General features: G+C 39.3%; 1 protein-coding gene across 1 annotated transcript in view; it reads right to left on the bottom strand.

The window, feature by feature from the left end:
* Nucleotides 1-24,146, bottom strand: part of BTAF1 (B-TFIID TATA-box binding protein associated factor 1) — a 41,916-nt gene extending 17,770 nt beyond the window's left edge. Inside the window, exons 1-14 of the mRNA XM_054637533.2 lie at nucleotides 23,790-24,146; nucleotides 14,640-14,763; nucleotides 13,486-13,600; nucleotides 10,984-11,130; nucleotides 9,021-9,184; nucleotides 8,593-8,729; nucleotides 7,831-7,942; nucleotides 6,494-6,562; nucleotides 4,000-4,089; nucleotides 2,703-2,798; nucleotides 2,284-2,460; nucleotides 1,618-1,758; nucleotides 1,373-1,497; nucleotides 71-191 (exon numbers count right to left, since the gene is read on the bottom strand). Coding sequence (XP_054493508.2) covers nucleotides 71-191; nucleotides 1,373-1,497; nucleotides 1,618-1,758; nucleotides 2,284-2,460; nucleotides 2,703-2,798; nucleotides 4,000-4,089; nucleotides 6,494-6,562; nucleotides 7,831-7,942; nucleotides 8,593-8,729; nucleotides 9,021-9,184; nucleotides 10,984-11,130; nucleotides 13,486-13,600; nucleotides 14,640-14,763; nucleotides 23,790-23,803 — 1,632 coding nt within the window. The 5' untranslated portion in view covers nucleotides 23,804-24,146. The remainder of the gene's footprint in view (nucleotides 1-70; nucleotides 192-1,372; nucleotides 1,498-1,617; nucleotides 1,759-2,283; nucleotides 2,461-2,702; nucleotides 2,799-3,999; nucleotides 4,090-6,493; nucleotides 6,563-7,830; nucleotides 7,943-8,592; nucleotides 8,730-9,020; nucleotides 9,185-10,983; nucleotides 11,131-13,485; nucleotides 13,601-14,639; nucleotides 14,764-23,789) is intronic.
* Between the last annotated feature and the right edge of the window lie 922 nt (nucleotides 24,147-25,068).

Here is a 25,068-nt window from a genome sequence, read left to right as displayed (position 1 = left end):
CAAGGAAATCATATGACCAAGTATATTCCAATATGCATCACAGTAAGACATTAATAACTCTAATTCTTACCTGGTCTTGGGTAGACAGCAGTGTGAATAATGTTTCCAGTGCTGCTTTTCGCACAGAAGATATTGTGTGGTGCAAGAATGGCCACACACGTGGGACCAAAACTGTCAGGGATTGCTGAATACTACAGGAGAGGGAGAGGTAGAAGCAGTGTCACGGATAAAAACATACATACACACAAAGCTAAGTTCATTTTGTTTATTCTCATTTTATCCAAAAGAAGAAAATAAAATACTTTCTTTAAGAAAAGAAAGTATTTCATATACTTGGGGATTTTAAGTGAAGGATTAAATTACTACAGCTTACACATTTAAAGTAGTTTGAGTTGCTATCCTTTTTCAGGAAAATACTGATTTGGGTCTGTAAAACTGGTATAGAGAACTAGTCAGTTTAAGCATGTATTTATACCATGTTTTTTCCCATATTATACTTAAGGCTTTGTTCAACTGTTTAGAAAAAAGGAGGAGCTGTTTCTGTTCTGAAGTTGCTGTTGGGCAGTTATGACTTTACCAATAATTTAAAACAAGCTTGCATCTTTTTTGCATGAACTGGCATATCAACTGACATACCAGCTGATTCAAGTAGTACATGCTGAATTTAAGACTGCATTAGTAACAAAACTTCATTCCTTATTTTAGATTTGGGAACCATCAGCTTCAGCAGTGCTAATCATATAGGATGAGAAAAATCAAATGTGTATAGTATCTACCTTAAGTGCAGATACTGTGAGTTTACCATGTGTACTATGAAAAATTGACCAAATAAAGGAACTGCATGTATGTTAAGAGTCCCAAAGGGATAGCAACTAGGCAGTGTCATCGACCAGTCACAGAATTACTGGTTGTACTACTGATGTGAATTTGTTTGTACCTTATTTCAGAACTGTTCCAATAGTAAAGTTCTACAGGCTCATGAATGTGTTTTAATAAACAGTTTGGTCTCATCTGGAGTTTGTCTGTTCCTTGTTAAACAAGAGGTTTGTGGACAGGACCACCGTGTGAGTGAAGCAAATATCATTTACTAAAACACCCAAGATAAATGGACAGAGACAAAAGGGGGGGAAAAAGCCACATATAAACCATGTCTAGTACACTTCTTAATTCCTTTGTTGCATTTTACTAATGTCATCAAAATAGAAACACTGTCGTAACCTTCACTTCATGGAAAAACCAGAGTAGAAATAAAATACTGAGTTACATTAATCATCTCCTTGGTACGTGATTTGAAAGAAACTGGTCATTCCAATTTGACAGTAAGTGGACACTCAGAGCTGTAGTAATGAAGAAAAACTAACTGAAAAGTTACCTGCATTTGCGGACCTGAGGGTAAGTCAGAAGGGATGAAAGAAGGATCATGATACTGTTTGTGGAAGCTGTCAAGTCATCCAACTCCAGAAGTGCATCCCACAAGGTATTAAGAATAAAAGGCACCTACACAAATAAGCAGAGGAGGTTTATCATTTAAAAAAAAAAAACCAACAAAACCAGTGCTGCCTCTAAGTATTATTTTCTTCACTTAGACCAAAAGTGAACTTAAAACAGTTCAGTCACCTTCTGGGACTGAAGCTGGACCAGGCTTTCCACTACTGGTACTAAAGATGCTGCAGCAACAGCTCGGACATCATCATCCAGATCTTGCAGACCTTCAATTATTGCAGGCAACACTTTAGGCAATAAAGTGTTGATCATGTCCTGCCAAAAAGATCAAAAGCATTTTTAAACTGACAAAGCTTCTAATGATACAATCAACTAAGATGCATTCTGTGTGTGTGAATGAACCTGATTGTTTCAATGGGATGGTACAGCTCCAACACCATAATCTAAGTATTTTAAGTTAGCATTCATGAAATCAAACATAGGTTATATATTTAATGAACTGTAAATCAGCTCAGTTTTGGTATAAACAGAGCTCACTGTCTACAGACTAATACCACAGACAGTCTAACCTTCTTGTAAGACTCTGCTCTGTTACCTCACATATGAGAATGCCACCAAGACCAGGCAGGCATATCTCTATTTCTCATGTTTTCTGCAAGCACAGCTTGCACTATATACTTGTAGCATGGATATAGAAGTGCAGTCACACATCTCAACCCACAGGACTGCACTGCAAGCAATCTTGCTTTATCACACCTAGCTACTGTTCATCCACATCCTCTGCTTTGAGCAGAGATTCTTTATCTCAAGCTCTCTACAATTTGTCATGAGGGTTATTACCTGACGTACTGCCAAAGCATACTTTATTCCTAGGAGACCACCGTGTCTCACTTCCCACTGTTCCTGTGTAAGCAGCTTCAGGAGAACATCCACAGTTTTATGAACGCCAGTTTCATTCATGTGTTTCAATACTACTCCCAAAGTCTGAGCACAAGTCTCACGTACTGGTGCCACTACCTAGGAAAAAGTAAACAATAAAACAGATACTTCTGTATGAAATTTGACTTTAAGAGAGATGACCAAACTGCTATACAAACAAGGTGAAGTTCATGTATCAGCTACCTTTTAATAAGCATCTCTGAGCAGTTCTAACAGGCACATGCAGCAGCACTACACAAGGCACAGCTAAGCTGCTGCAGTGTTATCTCCTGCAGAAGCCTGCTGATCTACCTGTTCATGCAAAGGTAACTTAAACTTACTTCATCTGAAACAAAGTCTCCAAATCTGTCTAGTGCAAACACACAAAGAAGTCTAATAACCAAGTCTTCTAGCCACTCCTGATGCTGCTGAATCATCTGTAAGAAGAGAAAAGTTTAACACTTTGACTACACTTATTCATAAAGCATTTCTGATATGCTTAATTTAGCTAAAATCTGTAAAAGACAGGACAACAAATGCTCACATTGACTCAATACAGTTCTCTTGCAGAGACAGTCCAGGCAAAGTAGTCAGTACTAATTCAACTCACCTGGATTATTATAAACATCATAACCTGGATGTTTTCTTCTCTAAAAACACAGTACTTTTATCAAAGGCTAGTGTCCTGCTTTCAGCTGGGACAGAGTTGGGTTTTTTTCTCATTAGCTGGTACAGTGGTGTGTTCTGGAGTCAGTGTAAGAATAATGGAGATACCACACTGAAGTTTTGGCTGCTGCTACATTATGCTGACCTAAGTCAGAGACTTCTGAATGTCTCATGGTTTGCCAGTGAGGGCTGCATACATAGCAGGTTTTGAAGCTAGCTGGAGTACACACACTTTCCATAAATAGTTAAGAAATGGTTTAAATTTTTAATTTTATTATTGCAGATTGTGTTGTTATTACCCACCCAGCCATCTCCATGGAACAAATACTACTCTACAAGGAAGCAAGGAGAGAGAGAAGTTTTTGCTTTCACTATTTACAAAGTATCCTGAAATACACTGATTTACAGCTCATTCTTCAACTCTCTAAGCCACAAGCTCTTCCAGCTGCTTCTACAGCAAGGGAGTCAGTAGAAACCTGGATGAAATTCACTACTAGTAAACAAGCTATTACTGTGGATATTTTTAAAACACTGTTCTCCTTTTAAGAAGACTATTTTAATTCCTTTTCTCATAATAAAGAGAGCAGGTTGATAGAATCCTCTTACTATTTAAGCAAGTAGAGTTAAATGGTCTGAGACACTACCAGAGTAACACAATTAACTTGTCAATTTTCAGTACAGTCTTACCAGGATTTGAAAACAGCATATTCTAATATGGAAGTTAATGTTTAGTAACTTTATAGATAATAATGGCTAATTATACAGTATTATTGGGTTCTGCATAGGCCTTTTAAAAACAATGTTTTGTCAGTGCATGCAGTGATGTCATCCAGATGATTCTGAGCAGAAAAGTCTTATATTCCCCCACATCACACACCTACTGCCATCACACACCTATTGCAAAGTATTTTAAGAAGTCTCTTTTCTAAACTTCATTTAAGTAAAATATTAAGTCTATGACTGGAAACTTACCTCCTCTACAGAGCTATCTCCCATTTTACCACCACTTTTACCATGAGCTTTAAGTATCTCTCTCAGTCCAGTACCTGCACCATGTCGAACCTAAGAAAGTGAAGTAAAAAGTCAGTTTTAAAATATTAGGGGACAGAAGACTAAACCCGTGCTGGAAAATTGGAATAATACTACTGTATTCTTAACAGAGATGTTTCAAGAGCTGCAGAACTAGCACTACTTAGACTTGTGGGAATTATTAGATCAAATCACCTATTAAAATATTCACCTGTCCAACTGTCCAAAAATCAGCCTTCTTTACCCCAGGTATTTGCCAGCTTATGAACAGAAGCAATTAAGAACTGCCTCTATTTTCTAACACATTATGACATTTGCAGCAATATAGCCAACATTCATTTACTTTTTACAACTAGTGCCATAGTGGCACTAGTTGTCAAAGAGAAGTTTGAAGATATTACTGTTTTTATAAAGTTTATAAGCTAAAGCAAATACATATTATTATAGTTTCAAGCATTTCATGTTTAATATTTTCTATCACTCTCTGTATTGCTAAAACAGAGTTTGGATCCTCACTGAGTATTCTGGAGTCTGCAAAACAAATTTCTGGGAGTTACTCTTCTGCCTAACTTACAAACCTGCCTTGCTTGACTGGATTTTAGAAATAAGTGAACAAGCAATATGGGAAAGCAAATTATAGGCACTTGCATACTCTCACCAAACTTGAACAGCTGAACACACTAGGAAGAGTTCTGGAAATAAGAAAAGACCAGTAGAAAGATGTGCTAAAGACACACCTGTTTCTGGTATTTGTGATACCTAACTGGACTAGCAATTGGCTTCTCAAGGAAAGCTCACTCAACACATACGGAAAGTTTCAAAAGCAGAGTTTTGAAATGGGTTCTCATTGAGAGGCCATTACATAAGTTAGAAGAGAATTAACACTATTTTTTTAAGAACAGCCCAGATATATGCTTATTGCTAGCAGAAAATTGTTGCATTTCATTTCATGGCAGTAACAACTAGAACTGAGTACTTGGTAGCTCCCCCCTTCACCAGAATATCTTATATCAAATGCAAACATATATGTCCCCTATGTACAGCTCAGTGCCTGCTGGTTAAAGTTATAAGCAAGCCAAGAGAAAAAACAGTCTAGTCTTAAAATCCTAATTGTTCGTAAATCATCAATTTATTTGGTCCAAGACAGCTCATGAGCTAGGTTTTAAAAGTCAAAAGAAGGAGACTTTGATAGCTAATGTCTCAGCTTCTGCAAATACAAACCAGCAAGACACAAATGTATAAAGGCAATACCAGTAGTAGGATTCATCCTGCCTGACTTCAGCTGCCTGTGAGCGTGGCAAGCAGTCTGAAGTAGTCACCCAGGTGACCTCTAGACATTGCAAGATGCTGCCAAAGAGCCACTTTAAACATACATTTTGAGGCAGGTTAGCCTGTTTTTCACCCAGAACATGCTGCAATAATGATTCTGTATTGATCTACTTCCCCTATTAAGATACATGTGCCTTCTATCAAATGTACTAAGAAAGCTATGAGAACATCTACATACCAGAAGACAAGTGGACCTGGCCTTCAACTGCAAACAGCCTGTTTTCAAATAAGGTGAGGCTTTTTAGCTCAGGTGCAGTGATGTCCCACACAAATATAATGATTCTTTTTCTGGGACCAAAATAATTGTGCTGGCTGCATATGATCTATCTCTGTTTCCAAGTTTGAAAGCAAGCTGGCTCTGCCCATACTGACATCACCGAGACTGTGCTACAGATACACATAAGGATGTTAGAGTTGCTGTTAATATTTAACCCTTCAGAAGATCAACTCAAGAAAATGAAGTTAGTTGAAAACAGTTATGTCCACCTTCTGCACAAGAAGTTAGATCATTATCAGCTACTTCATATTTTTACCTGAAATTTCTATCAAAGTTTGTGGACAATTGTATAAGGACTGAATAAAAAGGTGAGTAGAACCATTTTGAATCTTGCAAATAAATTGTCTAAGCAACCAAACATATAGCTTTTATAGTTATTAAAGGATTGATTCCCCTTCCTTTGCTACTAGCATAGCATTAGACAAACATACCACTGTTGCCAGCAACAGACTCACATAATATTCCTTAAAGTCTTGATGAACCCAAGTTTAATTGCTTAATCTTTTTAACCATAGATTGATGTGATTTTATTTTGCTTGAATTTCAACACTCCCATAATTCTCACTTATATAATGATTACTTTTCATATCTTTCTCACTCTCCACAAGTATACATTACACATGTTTTCCATTCCCCTTTAAATGAGTCTAAAAAACACTTAAGTTTGCTAGAAGCAAATTTGTCTTGGCTATGTAATCTGTATGCATAAATGATTTAAATTTTGATATCTGGCAAAATTTTCTTAAGTTCTACACATACAATGTTTGCATTTCTGTTGAAGCCCTTTTTAAAAAACTATTAGCTCCACCTTAAATAGTCCAAGTGTCTTACCTCCCAAGAAGGGTTAAAGAGATCATTGCACACCTCTTCACAAAAGCTTTCCAGAGGCCATTCATTTGCCTAAATCCATAAAAAATTATTAAGTATGAGATTGAAAAGGAGAGGAATCATGAACAAACACTTCTTATATTGTTGTCTGTGCATACTTCAATGGCATACAAAAAACTCCAAAATCATAAGTACTTTTTTCATTACTGGACAGAACTGAAAAAACAATCCTCTTCCCCAGCTCAGAAACTACACTGATTAGCACTGGATCTCTTAACAAGTTTATGAAGTTTCTCTTAACAGTCTCCATGGGAATTAATTTTGATGTTCTGGAATTCACCTCTCCTTTAGAAACCATGCAAAAGAAGAAAATTAAGCAGTTTCTTATTCTATCCAGCGATTAAATTTATATTTATCAACTCTGCCTTTAAAGAGCATAACAGGTAAGTCTCAGTTTGAAAACACACTCCATTAGTGAAATTGGGTCAATCAATCCAGCAATAAACAGCACCCTTTTCCAAACACATTCTACTTTTTGAAAATCAAAGCATATCCACCATCTCAAAATTTTCTACAAGGAAACTGACATGGCTGTGGAAAGGAATTTTTCCTACCATTAGTAAGTTCACATCATCACATACACAGAGCAACTGGAAGACATTTAAAAACCAGCAGCTATTCAGCCTGTAGTTATTAATATTTCAGATTAATTTTCCAACCATTTTTTATGCAAATAAGATTTTAATTACTGAACTATGTCTGGAAAGCTATTTTTGTAGGATACAGACTTCTCTAGATAAAGTCTTCTCAAATAAACTTCTATGCATCATTTATATTCTGGTTTAGCATTTCTTAATTTTTAGCTTTTCAGTCTGTTGAAACAAATACAGTTTTTTCCAAGACTAAGGTAATTGTTTTAATATTCAACTATTAAAGATAGAATCTAATTCTAAATTAAGCCTAATTAAAGTACAGCAAAGATTAAATAAGCATTTAGATCAAATTATTTGTGGCTCACTGTAATCCTACCATGTAAGTGTTTAGCACAGTTTTCCAGTTTAATACCTCGGGGTCTGACACCTGTAGCCACCTACTTGTGTTAATTTGGGTCACAAACTGCTACCAAAGGATTAAATGTGTTTGCTTCCTCAACGCTGTAACAGTTAGAAGCTGACTTGCTTCATTATGTTAAAAGTAAGCTGGCCATGACATTCTTCATTCCACTTCCCTGAATGCTAAATGGACTAAAGAATTTGGGCACATGAAGGAATTTTGTTTCAAATTACTTTGCTGAAAAACTGAATGATCTCTCCTGCTAACAGCAGAACAATACATCATACCTCTTCCTGAGCATTTTCTACCAATGTTTTTGAGTCTGTGGCAGGCTGGTTGATGACAACGTTTGCAACTTTTCTTCTTTTTTCTTCTGGTTCCCCATCAGTGCTATCATTGCTGAGAAGGAGCAAGTACATGGTTATGAACTCAGGGTATGCTTTAAGGCAAGTAATTACATCTACAACTGATGTCTTCAGATACAATAAAGTATGGCAAGAATACAAAACAAAGAGGCTTAGCACTGTGAAATATGTAAGTTAGCTGAGTTTATATGTAAAACCAAAAAATGCAGTGAGGAGACAGTAGAATGCTGTCCCAAATTCACAGTCTGTCTCAGATTTATCCAAGAAACCCAGCAATTCCTAAATAAGAACAAGAATTTTGTTCATCATTCATTATGAACACAGTAGATACAATAATATGCCACTATAAACTACAGTGAAGAACACAGCACACATCAGAAAACTGTATCCTAAATTTTCAGTTGTTCATTTTCTTAAAATCCCCGGTTTTGATGCATTATTCTCAAGCCATATTTAATAACCACACATTTCAGCTGTAGCATCCCATTATGTCAAGATGCCTCTGAAGCTGGGTCCTCAACAAAGCTCTCCTGGGAACAAGCACTGCATGCAAACTTTCCACCATCAGCACAATTAGCACATAAGAGATTTAAGATGCAAAGACTGTAGGAAGTTTCTCAACAGATAAATCAAATCACAATCCCAGCTTCACAGAAATAAAAGGAAACCAGTTCACTATTATACCTCTTCTCATTAGCTTCCACTGCATCTCTGGATCTTTGCTTTGCAAATAGCTTAGCCATTCTTTTGGCTTTATTCTTTTGTCTACTGCTCATACCAGCTCGAAATTCTGAGTCAATTAACTCAGCAGCCTGAAGAGTCTGAAAGAAAAGTCATTCATTGTCAATTCTTCTTATGATGGAAGTCCTGAAAAATTCTCAAACCCACAATGCTCCCAACCTTCCCAACCCTCCATTTCAAACATTTCAGCAGTTTGACATGAAATAATACTAACAAGCAACTATGGGATGTAAGAACTCAGGAAGCCAAAGCACACCACATTAGATGCCAATCATCTTACTTAAAACAGAAATATTGTAACCACAGAAGCTCAAATAAAGCAAACCCACTGTATTATTTCTTGCAGTCAAATAGCCCAAGGTTTTACCTACAGGTTGTTTGTTTACTAGTAAAACTGGAGAAGGAGAATAGTCCAAATCTTCATCATTGAACAGATCCTCAGTATTCATTCCAATTGCAGCACCCATATCTAAGCCGAGTTTCTTTTGCAGCAGTTTCCTCTGTCGTGCTATCCTCTCTTTAGGATCAATTTCACCTTTAAAAGGGATTTTAAAAGAAGATGTGTCAGATTTCCAACTGGATATTTTACTGATGACTTGCTCAAAAGTCATCAGTCACTTTGTACAAAACAAAGCCAAAATTTACAGGATTAAATTGCACTTGGCTAATACAATCTGCTAAGACAAATCACACTGATACACAGGAAGACCTCTTCTGCTACTGTAACTACACAAGTACTTCAACTGTGATCGAGCAAGGTTCATTTTGGAAATTAACAGATGCCACCTCAAGAATGTGTGATGTTTCAAAACTAACTATAGAACACCTAGGCTTTGGGAGCACCTACAATCGCATTAAAAATATAAGATTTTAGCACCCAAGTAGAATAAAACCTCCAAGCAACCCAAAACTTGTAACTGGTAGGGCTGTCAGACTTCACTTCACATGCACAGTACAGAAACCAGTCAGGAGGAGTTGTTTTGGTTTGTTGGTGTTGTGGTGGGATTTTTTTTTCAATTACCAGCACAAACTTTTAAGTAGATGACCAATATAGATGCGATTCAGGGGTGCACAGCAGGTTGAGTAGTAACTAGTTAATATTGTGTATACCAGTAAGTTTTTTAAACTGCATTTAACTGACAAGCAAAGACAAGCAACTTCCATTCTTTAAAAAATATTTTTCCTTTCTAACATCATCTCAGGAATAATTATCAAAGACTGCTAATTCTAAAGATTAAGTTACATTAAGTCCATTTATGTGGTCTACTTACTTGAAAAGGGAAGTTGCTACAGAATACAGAAGAGAAAGCAGACTGTACATTTTCCCATGAATAAAAAAAGCAGCAACTAAGGATTTTTGTTTCATTTTCTTATTTTTTGATATTGTATATCTTTTTTTTTTCACATAAAAAACTTCAAGGATGAAATCATGTGACATTGGAATAAATATCAGGCTTCTATGAACTGAAGTGTTGGGTTTCATTAGACGAGGTGGAACTTGTACACCACTTTATTAATCTAGCTTAAAAGATGGCAAGCAATAAATTAGCAACCAGCCTGAAGAGACAGGACACTGCTCAAGTTTCAGCAGCCACATGCTCTGCTCCTTGCTGAGCTACTGATCTCCTGAGAACCCTGCACAGAACCCATCACACACAGGGAACAAAGGAATCAGGGCTACACAGTCAGATTCTTATCAAAAGCATCACTTAATTTGGCACAGAAACTGGTAGATGGCCTGGAACTAAGAACAGGGAAGTACAGTAATAGCAAAAAAATAGCTTAGATTAAAATAATTCAGTGCCATTACACTGACAAACCAACTCTCAGCTAAAAAAATTACAGAAAAATGTTAGACAAGTCACTTGAAACAAAAAAACATCACACAGGCACTAGTATTTGATCTTCCAACTTTGTCAGTCTTATCACAGTATTTTTCATGCAGTCTTCCTATACTTGAAACCTTCAAGCTTTTAAATAAGCCACATCCTACTTCTGTATGTGGGAACACTGTTCAGGTAAAGAACAAGCAGTGAAGTGCCTGCCCCTTCTAAAAATGTCTACAGAAATCTTTGATGCTTCTTTAGGTTTCCACCCCTTCTTCCCCACTGTATATGCAGTAATACTGCTATGGCAAAAACCTAAACAAACAATACATCCCTCCTAAAACACTGTGTTACTTGAGGAAGAAAATACAAACCACATGTTGGGGAATAGGTTCTGCCATTATTTCCTGACATTCTGAGAATCCATGGATGGCTAGATTCATAATGTTGCCACAACAAACTTTTTCAAATCACTACGTTTTCTTGTCTGCAAGTAAAATATAGATACCTGATTTATCATCTTGGACTTCAAATTCTGCACCAGCAGATCCAAGAAGAGATGCACCATGTTTTAACAACCGACAGATATCAAATCTGTCAAAACGCAGCCGGTCTGTTGAAGGTGAATCTTCATTAGGACTTTCTGAGCCTGGTTCTAGGTAGGAAATACAAATAATATTAAGGACAACACGATGAAATTTTTGTTCAAAATTCTGGCAGAAGATAAAGGACAAACAAGATATACTATCTCTCCTCCAAAGAATCAGCACACATACAGCATTTTAATTCAAAGTAAAAAGGCTCCATTTTCACAAAGACAAACTGAAATAGGTCACTAAATGTACCTGAAGAGAAAAAAAATTAGAATGTTTTTCCCTTGATAAATTTAGCTTTTTAAAATCTTGGACACTGACCTACAGGCCTTCTCTGTACACACAGGGCCAGCTTACAGTTTTGAACTGCACACGGCTCACAAATAGTATCACAAGCACACCAACACTGCTGTGTGTCCCTGCCAGCCAAGCATCCAAAGTTGGGAAGCTAGAGAGTGTCTAAATAGGTGTGGGAGAAAGGGCTGCTGATGCCTAGCTGTGAGCTCTTCTCAAACAGTACCTTTTTCTTAAACACATAATAATCTTTTCAATTTCATGAACAATCCGATAGGCAGAGGTGCCAGAACTGGACAATGCATTTGAAAGGGTGCTGTACTCTAAAACTAACAGGTTACCCAACTTCCATGTACAAAAGGCATGCTAGAAGTAATCCTTGAACTAGACAAGTGAAATGAACTTCTGTCCTTGGTAAGATAGAGTAGACAGTAGCAAAGTCCCCACCTGTGGTAGAAAAGGTTGAAACTAGATGATCTTTAAGGTTTTTTCCAATTCAAACTATTCTATGATTCTAGAACTAATTTATTAAGTATATAAATATTATTCACTGGGAAAGAGAATTGCTCTGGAAAAAACACCTTTTAATAACCTGATTATCAATGTCCTTAAAGAGCTGCCACAAATGGATAGAGGGCATCCAGTGAACAAAATACATTTAAAAGCTTTTGGCAAGGATTCATATGAAAGAATAAATCAAAAGAACCCAGTTAGCACAGAGCTGGGGAGAACATCCTTTTACAAACTGAAAGGTAGAAATTAGTTCTGGAGTCCTCTGGGGCACCAATCCTTTAATTGATGGAAAAGACATTCACTAATGCACTCTTCTCCAAGGACACAGGTGACACTAAACTCTTTTGGGTAGCCTAAAGTCACAATGGCACTAAGGAATCCAAGGAGGGCTCTCAGAACAGACTAATGGGCAAATGAGTACACAAGGTGTAAAATGAAAAACCTAAACCATGACTACACAACACAGCATTCAACAAAAATCTTGGAGGCATTTCTGACAGCTTTCTGTACTCATCTGTTTACTGCGCAGTGAAAGCCAGGGCAGACAACAAAGTACTGGATCTCACCAGGAAGGACACTGATGGCAGGACAAAGCATATCCTTTTGTCACTATGTGTAAATTTCAGTACTCTAGAGATGCAGGTAGACTGTGTGGAGTTCTGTGCATCTCAAGGAGGACACAAGTAAGAGAAAGCACAGAGAAAAAAAAGTTATCTAAAAGACAAAGCAGCTTGTGAGGAAAGATTGAAGAGAATGCAAACCTTCAATATGAAGAGAAGTTGTTGGAGGAGAGCAAATATGATGGTTTACAAAAATAAAGACAATGGACAAGGAAAATGCAGAACTTGCTTGTCAAATTCAAAGCCAACAGAACTGGGAGGCACCAAGTGAAACAAATATGAGATCATCTCAAACAGATGTGAGTTTCATTGATGCTGTTTTAGGGTGTGTATGTGTCTGTTTTTAAACAAGTCGGTGAATTTCTGGAACCTGCACTACAAAGCTGTGAACACAGACAGTACCAATGGATTTGGACAAAATCACTTAGTCCATAATTCAACACTTAAGGAAACTAACATCCCTAACACGATTTCAGACGAAAAGAAACAGAACAGACTTGAGCAAACTGCCATCTCACCTTCCTCAGAAAGGTGCTCAGATTAAGGGAACAGTGAAGAAAAGAGTTTCTGCAAACTATCATGACAAAGTTGATTGGTTAAACATATTACCATTTTACTAGTTACTCCTTTTCTTTATAAAAGCTTTATGAGGGTACAAAGGACAAGAACAGGAATTCTGAAAGAAATAAAGGTCAGGAGCATCTAAAGCCAAAGAGGTTTACTTATAGTCCTACTCCACAGAATCATAGAATAGTCTGAGTAGGAAGGGACCCACAAGGATCATCAAGTGCAGCTCTTAAGTGAGTGGCCCATGCAGAGACTGAGCCCCTGACCTCGGCATTATTAGCACCCTGCTCCAAACAACTTATGTGCAAATAAAAGTTTATGCTCATAAAAAACCAAATGACACAGATGCCTTGAAAAGTCTCATATCACAGATGGTTTGCATAAGATAAACAATGAGTTATACACAATGAGTTTAAGGAGCACCTTGTTTTGATCTTGGAGTTGGATTCCACTCAGGTACATTTTTCACTATGGCTTCGACAGCCTGGCCAGCCGCAATACGAGTATCCCAGTTCGTGCTTCTTAAATACACTAACACCTTGAAGGAGAGATTAATAACAAGTATTTGCTTAAAATGTACTTCCAAAACAATCCATCAGCTGTTATGTTCTATTAAAACACAATTACTTTAATGCTATGAATTAATAAAACATTCAGAACAAAAACATAAAGGACAAAAAAACCAAACTAAGAAATGCCACCAGCCTTCTCTATATTGCTCACGGCTTAGCAGAACACTTGCCAGAGCCAGACCTTAAGACTTTATAAGATATATTTAGTCCAATCAGTTAAACTGAAACTTGATTTCCTCCAGGTACTGAACAAGGCTTGAGATATGTTTTTATTTTTTGGGTTGGTTGGTTTATTGCTGTCTTTTTCTACAAGGAAGTGTTCAAACTTGATTAACAGACCTTAAAACCCTGAAGTAATTTAACCCAAGAAGAGATACAACTTGGGTCACTTGAAGCAATATATTCTCTTCTAAACTAATTTATCACTATGTCACACATCTGGAAAAACTATTTCTTTCTCTGAAAGCAGTTTGATATTCGTGATTCCTTGGCCACTCTGTTGATAGCATCAATTGTGGTGACGGCACCTGTTCCATAAGAACAGAACTGAGGTTACTGAGCCATCTCCACCTGTCAGAGATGGACTATTTTTGGTGGTTTTACTAGACTTGGTCAGACTGAAGTCTCAAGCTAATGGAAAACTCTTCCCAATTCCAGCCCTTTTAAAGACATGCAGCCTCTTTTTTAATGCTTTATCACACAAGTAATAACCTTTAAAGGCAAGTGAAAAAAATCTTTGTAAGGCAGTAGAGCTTCTCCTTATAGAACAAGCTCTGAACTTACAGCAAATGCTGAATATCAATATTGAATGCTAAGTGAAACCTCACAATCATTTCAGAAGCTGACATAACAGTACCTTAAACAGAAGCAGCCCCTAATTTTCTTCATTCTCTTACTTCTGAAAAACCCAAGACTACAATGCATTTTCTTCTTCCCACAGAAGCACATCCCTTTAAACTAGTTTGATTCTCACCATTCAAGTACAAGGGAAAAACATATGCTTACTTTAGATAAGAGATTATTCAGTTCATGAGGATGCAGTTTCACTACTTCCCCAAGTTGCTGTGCAGCTGCTTTTCTTGTTACAGGTGTTGTACCAGTGTCCAGTAAAATAAAGAGACGATCGAGCCTAAATGTGATTGACAAAAACCGAAAAGTTATGCTATTCATAGCTCAGATGTCCATTTCTATTAATATTCCCCCACATTTTTCAGTTTATATAACTCAAAGAGAAGAGATGTCTGTCTGAAGACTGTCAGTTGGCAGAGTGAATAATGTACTATTTTTCTAACACTAAGCATAGCTGTTTTAAAAGCCCATTTAATCTGGTAACAAAAAAAGTAACTGTAAGAAAGGCTAGTTTAAAAAATCTTCAGTTACAAGAAAAAAATTAATTTAAGAAAAAAAAATTCCTGTCTTTCTTCTGTGATAGAACATTTTCAATCTTGAAGCACATATGTTGTGAGTGATCATCAAATTCTATTTGATAGAAAAAGCAGAGGGCTCAGCTGCTCCTATTGCACATTATCACTTCTATTGACAACACAGCCTGTTATCAGCAACACCAAACTCTGCCTCTCCAGGATGACAAAATTTTACTTTTCACATCTTTTCCCCCTAATTACCTGGAATACACAAAACCAAACCTCTTGTGTTTACAGCTTGCAAGTCATCTGATGCTTCTGCTCTTCCCTCAAAATACAGGGATTTAACCAGATCTGTTTCCACAGTAACTCTGTATTTAGTGAAAGACTCCAATCATCTATTTGTAGAACAATTCATTTCTTCCTTGTTTAGTTACTGAATGAGAAATAAAGTCTGTCTTTATGTATATATTCACATAACAATCTAGATACTCAAATATATGACTGGAGTTTCAAGTATTCATTATTCCCTTACTATCAGTGGGTTGATCAGAGCTCTCTAATGAGTGCCAAGTTTATGCTTTAGTTATTGGGCAGTATGAGGTTATTACTGAGTATCAATCTAGAACCTGTTCACACAGAGCAATTAAAATAGTTTGTTCCAGCTTTATCATAAAAGTACTCCTCCAAGAACTGCAACAAGACAAAACCAGACCTTACACAGCAGTGAAGCTCACCTAGAACAGCCTGGCAGAATAAAGATATAGGTATCCTGGACAACCTGTCTTCATAACCACACATCCTTGGTTTGAGCACACACAGGAAATAACAAATGCCTTATCCCTGTTAGTCTGTTGCTACTAATTACATTTCATGTAAATTGCCTTTGACATTAGTTCAAATAATGTAAAAAGAAAAAAAACCACCAAAACCTCTTTCCAACATCACTGGATTTTGTATTTTCTTTGGCATGCTTCAACTGCACTTAATCCTGAGTTTATCTTAATGGGTTCACAAGACAATAGGAATTGCAATGCAGGGCCAAGGTAATACCAAAACCCAAATACTCTCATAACTGGAGGTATTAGATTAAGTATTCATTAGATTTAAAATAATTACAAGTTTTTAGACACAAATCTGCTATCTGCCATCCCAGAAATAATTCTCTTGCTACTACTAAAATAGGTGAGCTTATTTCAATCTTTGTAGATTAAAACTAGAGTTTCAATTGTTATGATTTACTAGTTAGTAAGTTGTTTTAAAGTCCCAAAAATTAAAACCTAGATATATGAAATCCAGGAAATTTGTGTGATCATACAGTCAAGGAGAAAAAAGCTTTACAGATCCAACACTTCTGAATCCCTGATAGTGGACTAGTCATGAGAAACATACCAGGTACCTCATTAGTTGCCAGTATTTTTTCTCCAGTACTTTTGAAAGTAATAACCCAACCAGATATGCAGCAGCCACTATTATTCAATACAAAACACAGTGGCTTTCAGAAGAACCACTTGCTCCAACTTGCCTGTTCTCACCCCTTTCATTCTTCTGCTCTCTGTGAAACTTTGGTGTTCCATACTCAGGTTTGCCATTTAGTACCACACGCTCCTTTAATTATCAATTTATCTTTTTTTATCTCAAAATCAAGCACCATGTGTAACTGTGACCACTTCCCCAATTAGAACTCTTCATGAGTCAAAACAGGAGAAAACCACTAAGCCTACCCTCAAAAACTCAACCTGAATTCCAGACGTAGTTACAACACTACATCTCCACTCCTAAAACCCACAACTTTCTGAAGCTGTGTTACCTGCAAAATACAGCTTGTTTTCTTAGAGTTTTTTTAACCTACAGTGTGCTTGGTTTGGAATTTGTTATTTCGAACTGTAATCTGCTGAACTTACACACAAATGCAAACCAAACAAAAAAAATCTTTCACTTGTCTGACATCACTACAGGAAGGTTTCAGCTTTCAACCCCAGCAAAATACATGGAAACGGGATTAGCAAACACAGCCAACAACATCTGACTAACAGTAGTGCTGGTCACACTAATCATTCTCTTTTCCTCCCACAGAAGGATGCAAAACTCCAAACTGATAAAATTTTGGAGCTATTAAGATTTTCCAATTGAGTGTTGGTGTTGCTGCAGCAGAGTATGGCAGAGCCTGAATTCTGCATGAGTTGGAAGGGTAGCACTGAAAACGTTGTCTATGATCAGCAGTGCTAGTTGGTTTGTTTTTCAAATTAAAGCTTTCAGTCTGAGTTTCATTAAGAATGGAAAAAAACCACTAAAAATTCCAAACTAATTAGTTTTGAGTACCTGCAGTTTAAAAAGGAAGTTTCCTAAGTTCTGACAAGGCTTTCATTTTCAGAACAAACTAGCAGTCTCTAAACAAGTTACTAAAGCCAAAGAGAACCAAGTTTTCTAGTGGCATGTGGTTCTCTGCTTCTCATGCTAGACAGTGCTGTAAGCAGGGCACCACGTGCCTCACATCGTTCCCAGAAGTGTGAAGCAATGTGGTAGAGTGAGATACTCTACAACGCAGATAAAGTTTTTAATTATTTTATTAAATCTGTCAACTCTGTCAAAAAATTGTTCTAAGCCTATGGAAGACAAAAGCAAACAACAGAAACACAAGGAATACTTTGGGGAAAAAAAAAGATTAAAACAAAATTTTTTTGTAAATTATTATGAAAAGTAATTGTAAATTATTATGAAAATTTAAATACCAATGCATGCTAAAAATTAAAGATATCTCTAAAACTACTTCTGCTGCAATCAGAACTTAAAAATACCAAGTTCTTCACTTTTAATTCTTAAACAATGGTTCAGATCCTTCTGTCATCCTCCAATACCATGTTAACTACTTCTCATCAATGGGACAGCAACCATACACACCTTTGATATGAACTCATGCTGTGTGAGCTAGCACAAAGCACAACCTTGCTCAAAGAGATAAATAATTTCTTCCTCTCACTTTAGAAATTCAAGATTTTTCTAGTCTCTGTTGAAGTGTATCAGAATGACGTAACTGAGAGCAACAACTCAAGGTTCTTATGATCAGCACTCCACTCAATTTTTTCTTCTAAGAAACACCTTTTACACTGAGTCCATTAGAAATGTTTCTGACACAGACATCAATGCAGGTGCTTAAGAAGAGGCATCTACTATCATCTGAGATGCTTCACCTCCAGAAGAGCCACCACACCTAGGTGGTGGCACTCTCCAGGCACCACAGTGATTCCATTGTCTGGTCACCAGTTTTGCACATTCAGCATTGAACCAAGCTAGACATGACCCTCATGCAGGCACAGGAGGCAAATGCTGCAATAAATGACATGTTCTGTTCCTCATGCTGATCTGCAGATCTTTGCTGCTGCCCCAAACAGAGGGCTGATCTCCATTTGAAGGGGCAGTTGTCATACTATTTAAAGTGAACTTTATGGCACTCCTGTGGAAACAGGATGGCATGGATTCAAGAGCCCTTCAGCTCCAGAGGCATTACAAAGCTAGTAGCTGCATAATTAATGTCAAGATACAGGTGTAAGCAACAGTCTCTTCAAAATGTTTGCTGAAAAACACATGGGCAGCTGCATTGTATAAAGATCCCAACTGTCCCAGTGTAAGTGTTCTGGCTGGACTGGGTGCCCACAGGGCTTCAGACAATGAAACCTTCCATTTGTTGCTTTCAGTGAGTGGAGGCTTAAAAGGAACAGTGATCTGATCACTGCTGCCCATGAAACAATCTGTCTGGACTTTTACATCTCTGTGCTCCAGCATGTTAAACTGTCCTGAGAGTAATCTCTAAGAGTAAAGGACATCTGGTATGAACACCTTGCAACTACCTCTGCATATCCTCCAAGCCATTAGAATTGTGTGACTGTACACAAAATCCTCAGTGGCATAGTCCCTGGAACAGTAATGTCAGGCTCTGCCTAGAGCTCTTTGAAAAGCTGCTAGCTAGCACCCATCAGAAGGCAAGGGAATCCTCTTAGGAGTTGATATTTCCAACCTCCAGAAAACTTCCTCCCAGGCACTATTTCTTAATACAGAAATAGCCCAGACACCTTGAAAACATCCCCAAATTAAACTTTAGACTTGACAAGGGTGAAATTCAACCTAAGTTCTAATGGAGTCTGACTTTTCTTGACCTGACAGCCCTCTGCTGTCACTTCATCATTTGGTCAAATCCCAGCTTGGTCAGCTCTTAACACTCACTCACATGAACAGTTAAGTAAGCAAATAAGCAACTTTCAAATATAGAATCAGCCAGTAAGAGGAAAAAAAACCACTCAACAGAATTCAGAACAAAACCCAGAAGTGCAATGATACACAAAGAATGGATTGTGATTTTACTTCTCCTAGGTGTGCAAACAGTTATGAAGGTGGGACTGTGGACAATGAAGAAATCCTGTTTCCTACACAGCAGCTGAAGTAACATCTGGAATGAAACAACAGCTCCATGACCACACCAGGTCACAGTACCATACACTGCATATGGAATCCAACCAAATGCTAAAATTAGTATAATTAATTCCATGTGGACTATGTATTTCATGAATGACCTACAACTTCATGCTGTACAAGTTTTACTTGTTAACTACTACATATGTATCTACAACTAACAATGCACTCCAAAATGAGACCAATTACATTACAAAAACTGGGAGAGAATTGCAAGTTGAAGCAGCTGTCAGCACAGACTAATACAAGATGTGTATCAGTAAGTTACAAAGTGAACACCTCAGTGACTATTCAAATTCCATCTGCTGGAGCACGTTGGCATTATCATCAGCATGCAATCCTGACTTTCAGTTTTCACTTCAGTCCATTAGAAAAGTGTGTGTGAGAAACTGAGAGCTCTGTCTCATTTGGGCAGCAGTGCACATGCCAGCTCTGCTTCCCCCCTTCCCATGACTGTATAAGCCCTCCCACAAAGAGGGGCACAGGAGGCAGTCCACTGTTCTGGTCCTCAAGTTCATCTCCACCAACAAGGGAAGAGTTACATTATTCTTCCCCCCTTTGGAGTCTGAACTCCCATAAGCACATTGGTTATAGAACATCTACTCTAATGCTTTGGGCATAGGCCTTTAAGCAGCAGTGAACACATACTTGCTCAGGTTAACTCCTGCTTTTTATGCAAGAGCAGCCATGAAGTAATAGCTTCCACAGAAGCTAAAAGCTGAATTCTTCATAGAGAAAGTCTGTGATAACCTCAAAAAAAAAAAATTCTAAAACATATACAGTGCACATAAGAGATTCTGGATGCAGTATTCAATTTGAAAAGTTCCAACAGTAATGATGCCAGCCAGTGCAGCCACTTGGTCTTGGGAAGTCACAGCCCTACACTTCAAAATTCATGAGGCCTGCTTAGTGTACAAAAGCTTTACTCTCACAGTCTTTTGACATTATTTATTTTAAAATAAAAACTAGGTTCCTAATCTACATATTACAAGTCATACACAAATTCAAGTAAACAAAACCACTGAAAACTCTAGAAAACAGTATTAATCTTACACAGATCAAATCAAGAATGGGTTGCAAGAGCAGCAAATAATGCTCTCAATATTTCTGTAAGGAACTGTCTTGAATATACCCTGAAGAGGTTGCCTTCAAGGTATTTCAGGGAGAATTTAAAGGATACACCAACTAAAATAAAATTGTTTACTCTTAATGTACCTTACCAGCCTCCTAATTTTGTTACATTTTAAAAGTACATTGGTTCTCCCTCATACTGCAAAGGCACTCAAAACAGGAGAAAGGCATTAACACCTTGGTGCTAGAATAACATGAGGTGCCTTTGAACACATTAAGAAACTGGAAAAAAGTTTTATTAGATACTGAAGGACTATCATCATTTTATTACCTACTGAAACTCTACCATCCTGAGTAATCTATGAGTTGTCATGCTCTTAGAAGTATAACTTTTCCTTCTGAAGTATCTCAAAAGATCACTGGTGAGCCACTGCAATCGTTCACTTGGATCATGCACTTTGTAGGAATGAAGCTGAACCAAAACTTTTCACTTCCTTTTTTCCTTCTCAGTTCCACTATCAAAAACATTGGGATTTTCTTTATTAGCTATGCAAACATTATACCACTTCATCTGTAAGATAATGTTCAGTGACAGAGATTGGTGACAGAAGCTAAGGCCTACCAAATGACACATTCACAGAAGGAATACCAACCTTCCCACCCACCTATCCCTGCTTCTGGAGGATGGTGTTCATTAGTCTCTCCAGCATAAACTACCAAAGAGATGAACACGTACAGTGCAAATATTCTGCAACATCTTTTGGGATGAGGTATCTACTGTTACACTGTCTGTTTTCTAGAGCATCAACACAAATGCTTTATAGCAGGAGGCCTTCAATCCATGTAACATAAAATGCAGAATTAAATATCAGACTTTTTTGTCAATAGGTGACAATTACTTTTAAGATGACCCTACTAATAGCAAAGCTGCAATTCCTCAATCTAATACGGAGGTATTTCAAAGCATTCCCTATGTTTTTTTGGATCTCCCTCAACAGATTAGGGTTTTAAGAAAGGTTTTCAATTGACAAAAAAGCAAAAACTAAACTTTCTGGGAAAACAACCACCTGATAATTTATTGTTTTAAGAATGTAAAACTTCTCCAACCCTCACTTCTAAAAAAAGATATTTTTAAAATAGCTGTTCCAATATAGAACTACCCCTAATGAAATGATTGTTAATAGTAATGCTTGGTATGCAGTCCACAAGGACTGTGGGCTTTTCAGAAAGATTAAATTGAGTCAGCCTCTTCCTCACTCTCCAAACTGGTATAGGTAAAGAGGCATTCAACAATGAAATATTACAGTAGTCCATAAAAAAATAACTGTAACTACCTAGAGGAAAAGTGCAATTAGAACAGACGATGGACCAACTAAACTGAACAAAAAATAGTTATGTGGTTATATACACAAGTGCACAAACAATTATTTGTAATATGTCTGAAAGGAAAGGACCTTTGAAGTTCAATGTTCTGAAGTAAAAGGTGAAGAAAGGCATCTTTATCTACAAAAGCAGTGCTGACACTGTATCAGTGTTCCTATGGTCCAGCAGCAGAAAGGAAATTCAACTTACCAGGAGCTGCTGTCTAACTTCAAAGGGACAGAGACAGACAAAATTTACACATTATCACTTCTTACAATTATATAAACATTGGTGCTCACCAGGAATAGCCAAGATGTTACAGCACTGTGAAACATGTATTCTTTTACCTAAGTTACACGTGAAGCTGAAACGACTCTGAACCAACTCACCAGTATTGCAGCACCTCTACTGGCGTTCAGTACCTTGTGTTCAGTTGTGCAACATTTGGATACTACAACTATCATCTGAAGCAATATCTAACAATACTATTAACACATCAACTTTCAATGCTTCACACTGAATCTTAGAATGAGCCACATCTAGTTTTACTTTCAGTTCCCAAAAGGTGTTAAGTAAATCTCTGTACTGCTGCTTTCCTCTAAAGCAGCCTTGGTAACTGAAATGGAAAGCAGCCTTTATAGCAGCCACAGCCTCAGCACACAGCTGAAAAGCTCTATCTTGATATTCCTGTTAGCCCCCATATCACATGTACATTAGCAAAGTTGGTTAAGCAGACTGACCAGACCTAATGTAATTAGACAACTCCTCTACTTTACATGATGACTTAGTTTAACGTATACGGTAATCTTGTTACAGCAATCCTCACTACTTCCACATTCTTATGGACAGATTTGGGGGATAAGAAAAAGCCACAACAAACATATAACAAGTTGATAAAAAAATAAGAGTAGAATAAAACAAAGGGATATTTTGTAGAAACTACAAAGCTTAAAATAAAACACCTGCTACTAGAAGTCCCTAAAAGGTGCATTGCTGCCATTATTTTTGATGAAGAATGGATATCCATTATAAACGTGCACACCTTTACTTTGCTACATAGAATTACAAACTTATTCACACAGAGCTACTGAAACAGAATTTACTTTTGTGATAGCACTTTAGAAGTACAGATACTATAACACGTGACTTGGAGCTAATCTATCACAAGCTTAATTTGGATTTATCGTTTCCTTTCAATTATCCTGTTCGGAAGCTTAACCCACCCGTTTCACACACACACACACACACAAAAAAGAAAAAAAAAAAAAGGAAAAACAACCCCAGGAATTTGCGCTCAGCATTTTTTGTAAAACAGTGCTGTTAAGACACACCTCTGTATCTGTGAATGCTTTAAACGCTAGCACACCCCACAGCACATGTGTGCAAGCAGATACTGCCCAACATTTTGAGGCAGAGCCAGAATACACGGATCACTTTTCTCCATGAAAGCCTGTTTTATTTTGGTTACTTTACAACTAAGGGCTCTGAAACGCAAAAACAGTTCCTTGCCAGTTTTTGGGACTCAATATCCTAATTTCCTACTCCCTAGCAGTTTAACCACCCTAGGGAAGGCTGGCCAACAAAACGAAGGTGTCGAATTCAGGAGGAAGCCCGAGACGCCCCAGGCAGAGCCCCTGCGGGCCGAGGGAGGGAGGGGGCACGGGAGTCACCGCAGGCCAGGATACAAACCCAGGCTCCAGAGAACGCAGCCACCCCCAGACCCCGGCGGGGCGGCCTTGGCGAGGTCTCCGCAGGCTCCCGAAGCCAAAGGAGACGGAACGCGGGCACCCCTCCTCCCCCCCCCTCCCCGCACGAGGCCACACGGAGAGCCGGGAGCGCCGGGTCGCCGCTGTTGGCCCTACTTCCCCCATTCTTCCCAGCTCCCACCGACCTGGAGACGGCCATGGCTGCCCGGAGCCGGGCCGGGCTGACGGCGGGCGGCGGGACGGGGGGGCCGGGGTGCTGCCCGGGCGGAGGGCGCTGGGCCTCGCTCGGGCCTGGGGCGCCGCACCCGGCCTCGGCCCCGCCGGCGATCCGCGGGCAGCGGCTGAGCGCAGCAGAGGCCGGCGGCGGTCGGAGTGTCGCTCCCCCGGGCGGGGCGGCGGCGGCGTGGGCGGCAGCGGCGAAGGACCCTCGGAGCGCAGGTTAAAGCCTCGATTCCCCCATCACCGGGGCGAAGCCCAATGCCTGGTTTTATATGAGCAGCCATCTTGTATTTATTCCCTTCCTCCATGAGAGCCGCTTCCTGATTGGCAAGAGCGCCCAGCCGCAGCCAATGGCGGGAGCGCTTCTAAGAGCAAGGAGGGCGGGAGCGCGCAGCGCCCGCACTGAGCAGGATCGGCCATGGAGCCCGCCGGGCCGCCTAGGGGGGCGCCGGCCTCTGCTGGGGCGTTCCATCTGCAGGGCGATGGAGGGGGGCGAACTCAAAGGAGAGCGCCCCAGTCCCGAACACCGAGGGGAGAAAAGGAGAGAAGGATGCGGAGTAAACGCTTTTCCTTCCATGTCCACTGGGTGCTGGCCCTTCTGCCCCGCCAACACGGCGGAACAGGGCGGTCGGTATTCGCCGATCCAACGCCGCACCCCTTTCTTGCCGAGGTCCGCCGTCCATCGGCCATGCCCGGTGCTGCGGCGCGAAGTCGCTGCCCGTGGGACTACAACTCCCGGCATGCCCTGCGCAGTGGCCGGGCTCGGTCGCGCGGCCCCGCCGTCCTTGCGGGCGGGCGGAGGCTGCTCTGGAGCCCCCTCAGTGAGGGGCGGCTGTGACACTGCGGGCTGGTACCGCAGAGGGGTCATGGCACACGAGGGTGGTAACACCCAAGGGTTTATAAAGCGACGCCAAACTCGCCAGGCAGCGACGGGACGGCTGGTCTGGTCCGGTCGCGGCGGCTCTGTGAGGGGCCACGTTCTTTCCCGCTCTCTGCCGTCGCCCCGGCTGGGACAGCGGCCCGTCCTCCCTCCCAGCCTGGCGGGCCCCGGGCGATGCTGAAAGATCCTGGAATCCCGCCCGGCAGTGCCCCTTGTTCCGGGCAGGCACACCAGGCTCCCAAGTGCTCGCTATCAGTTTCCATCAGATCCAGATTAAGAAATTAGCCTTCGTCTAATCATTTAAATTAATGGTCCCAGACTGGTACATAAAGTTAGCTGACGCAGGTAACCTTTCATGTGATAAG

This window comes from Agelaius phoeniceus, chromosome 9 (genome assembly GCF_051311805.1).
Source record: "Agelaius phoeniceus isolate bAgePho1 chromosome 9, bAgePho1.hap1, whole genome shotgun sequence".
In the NCBI taxonomy this organism is placed as follows: Eukaryota; Metazoa; Chordata; class Aves; order Passeriformes; family Icteridae; genus Agelaius; species Agelaius phoeniceus.
This window is presented reverse-complemented; position numbering and strand designations above follow the sequence as displayed.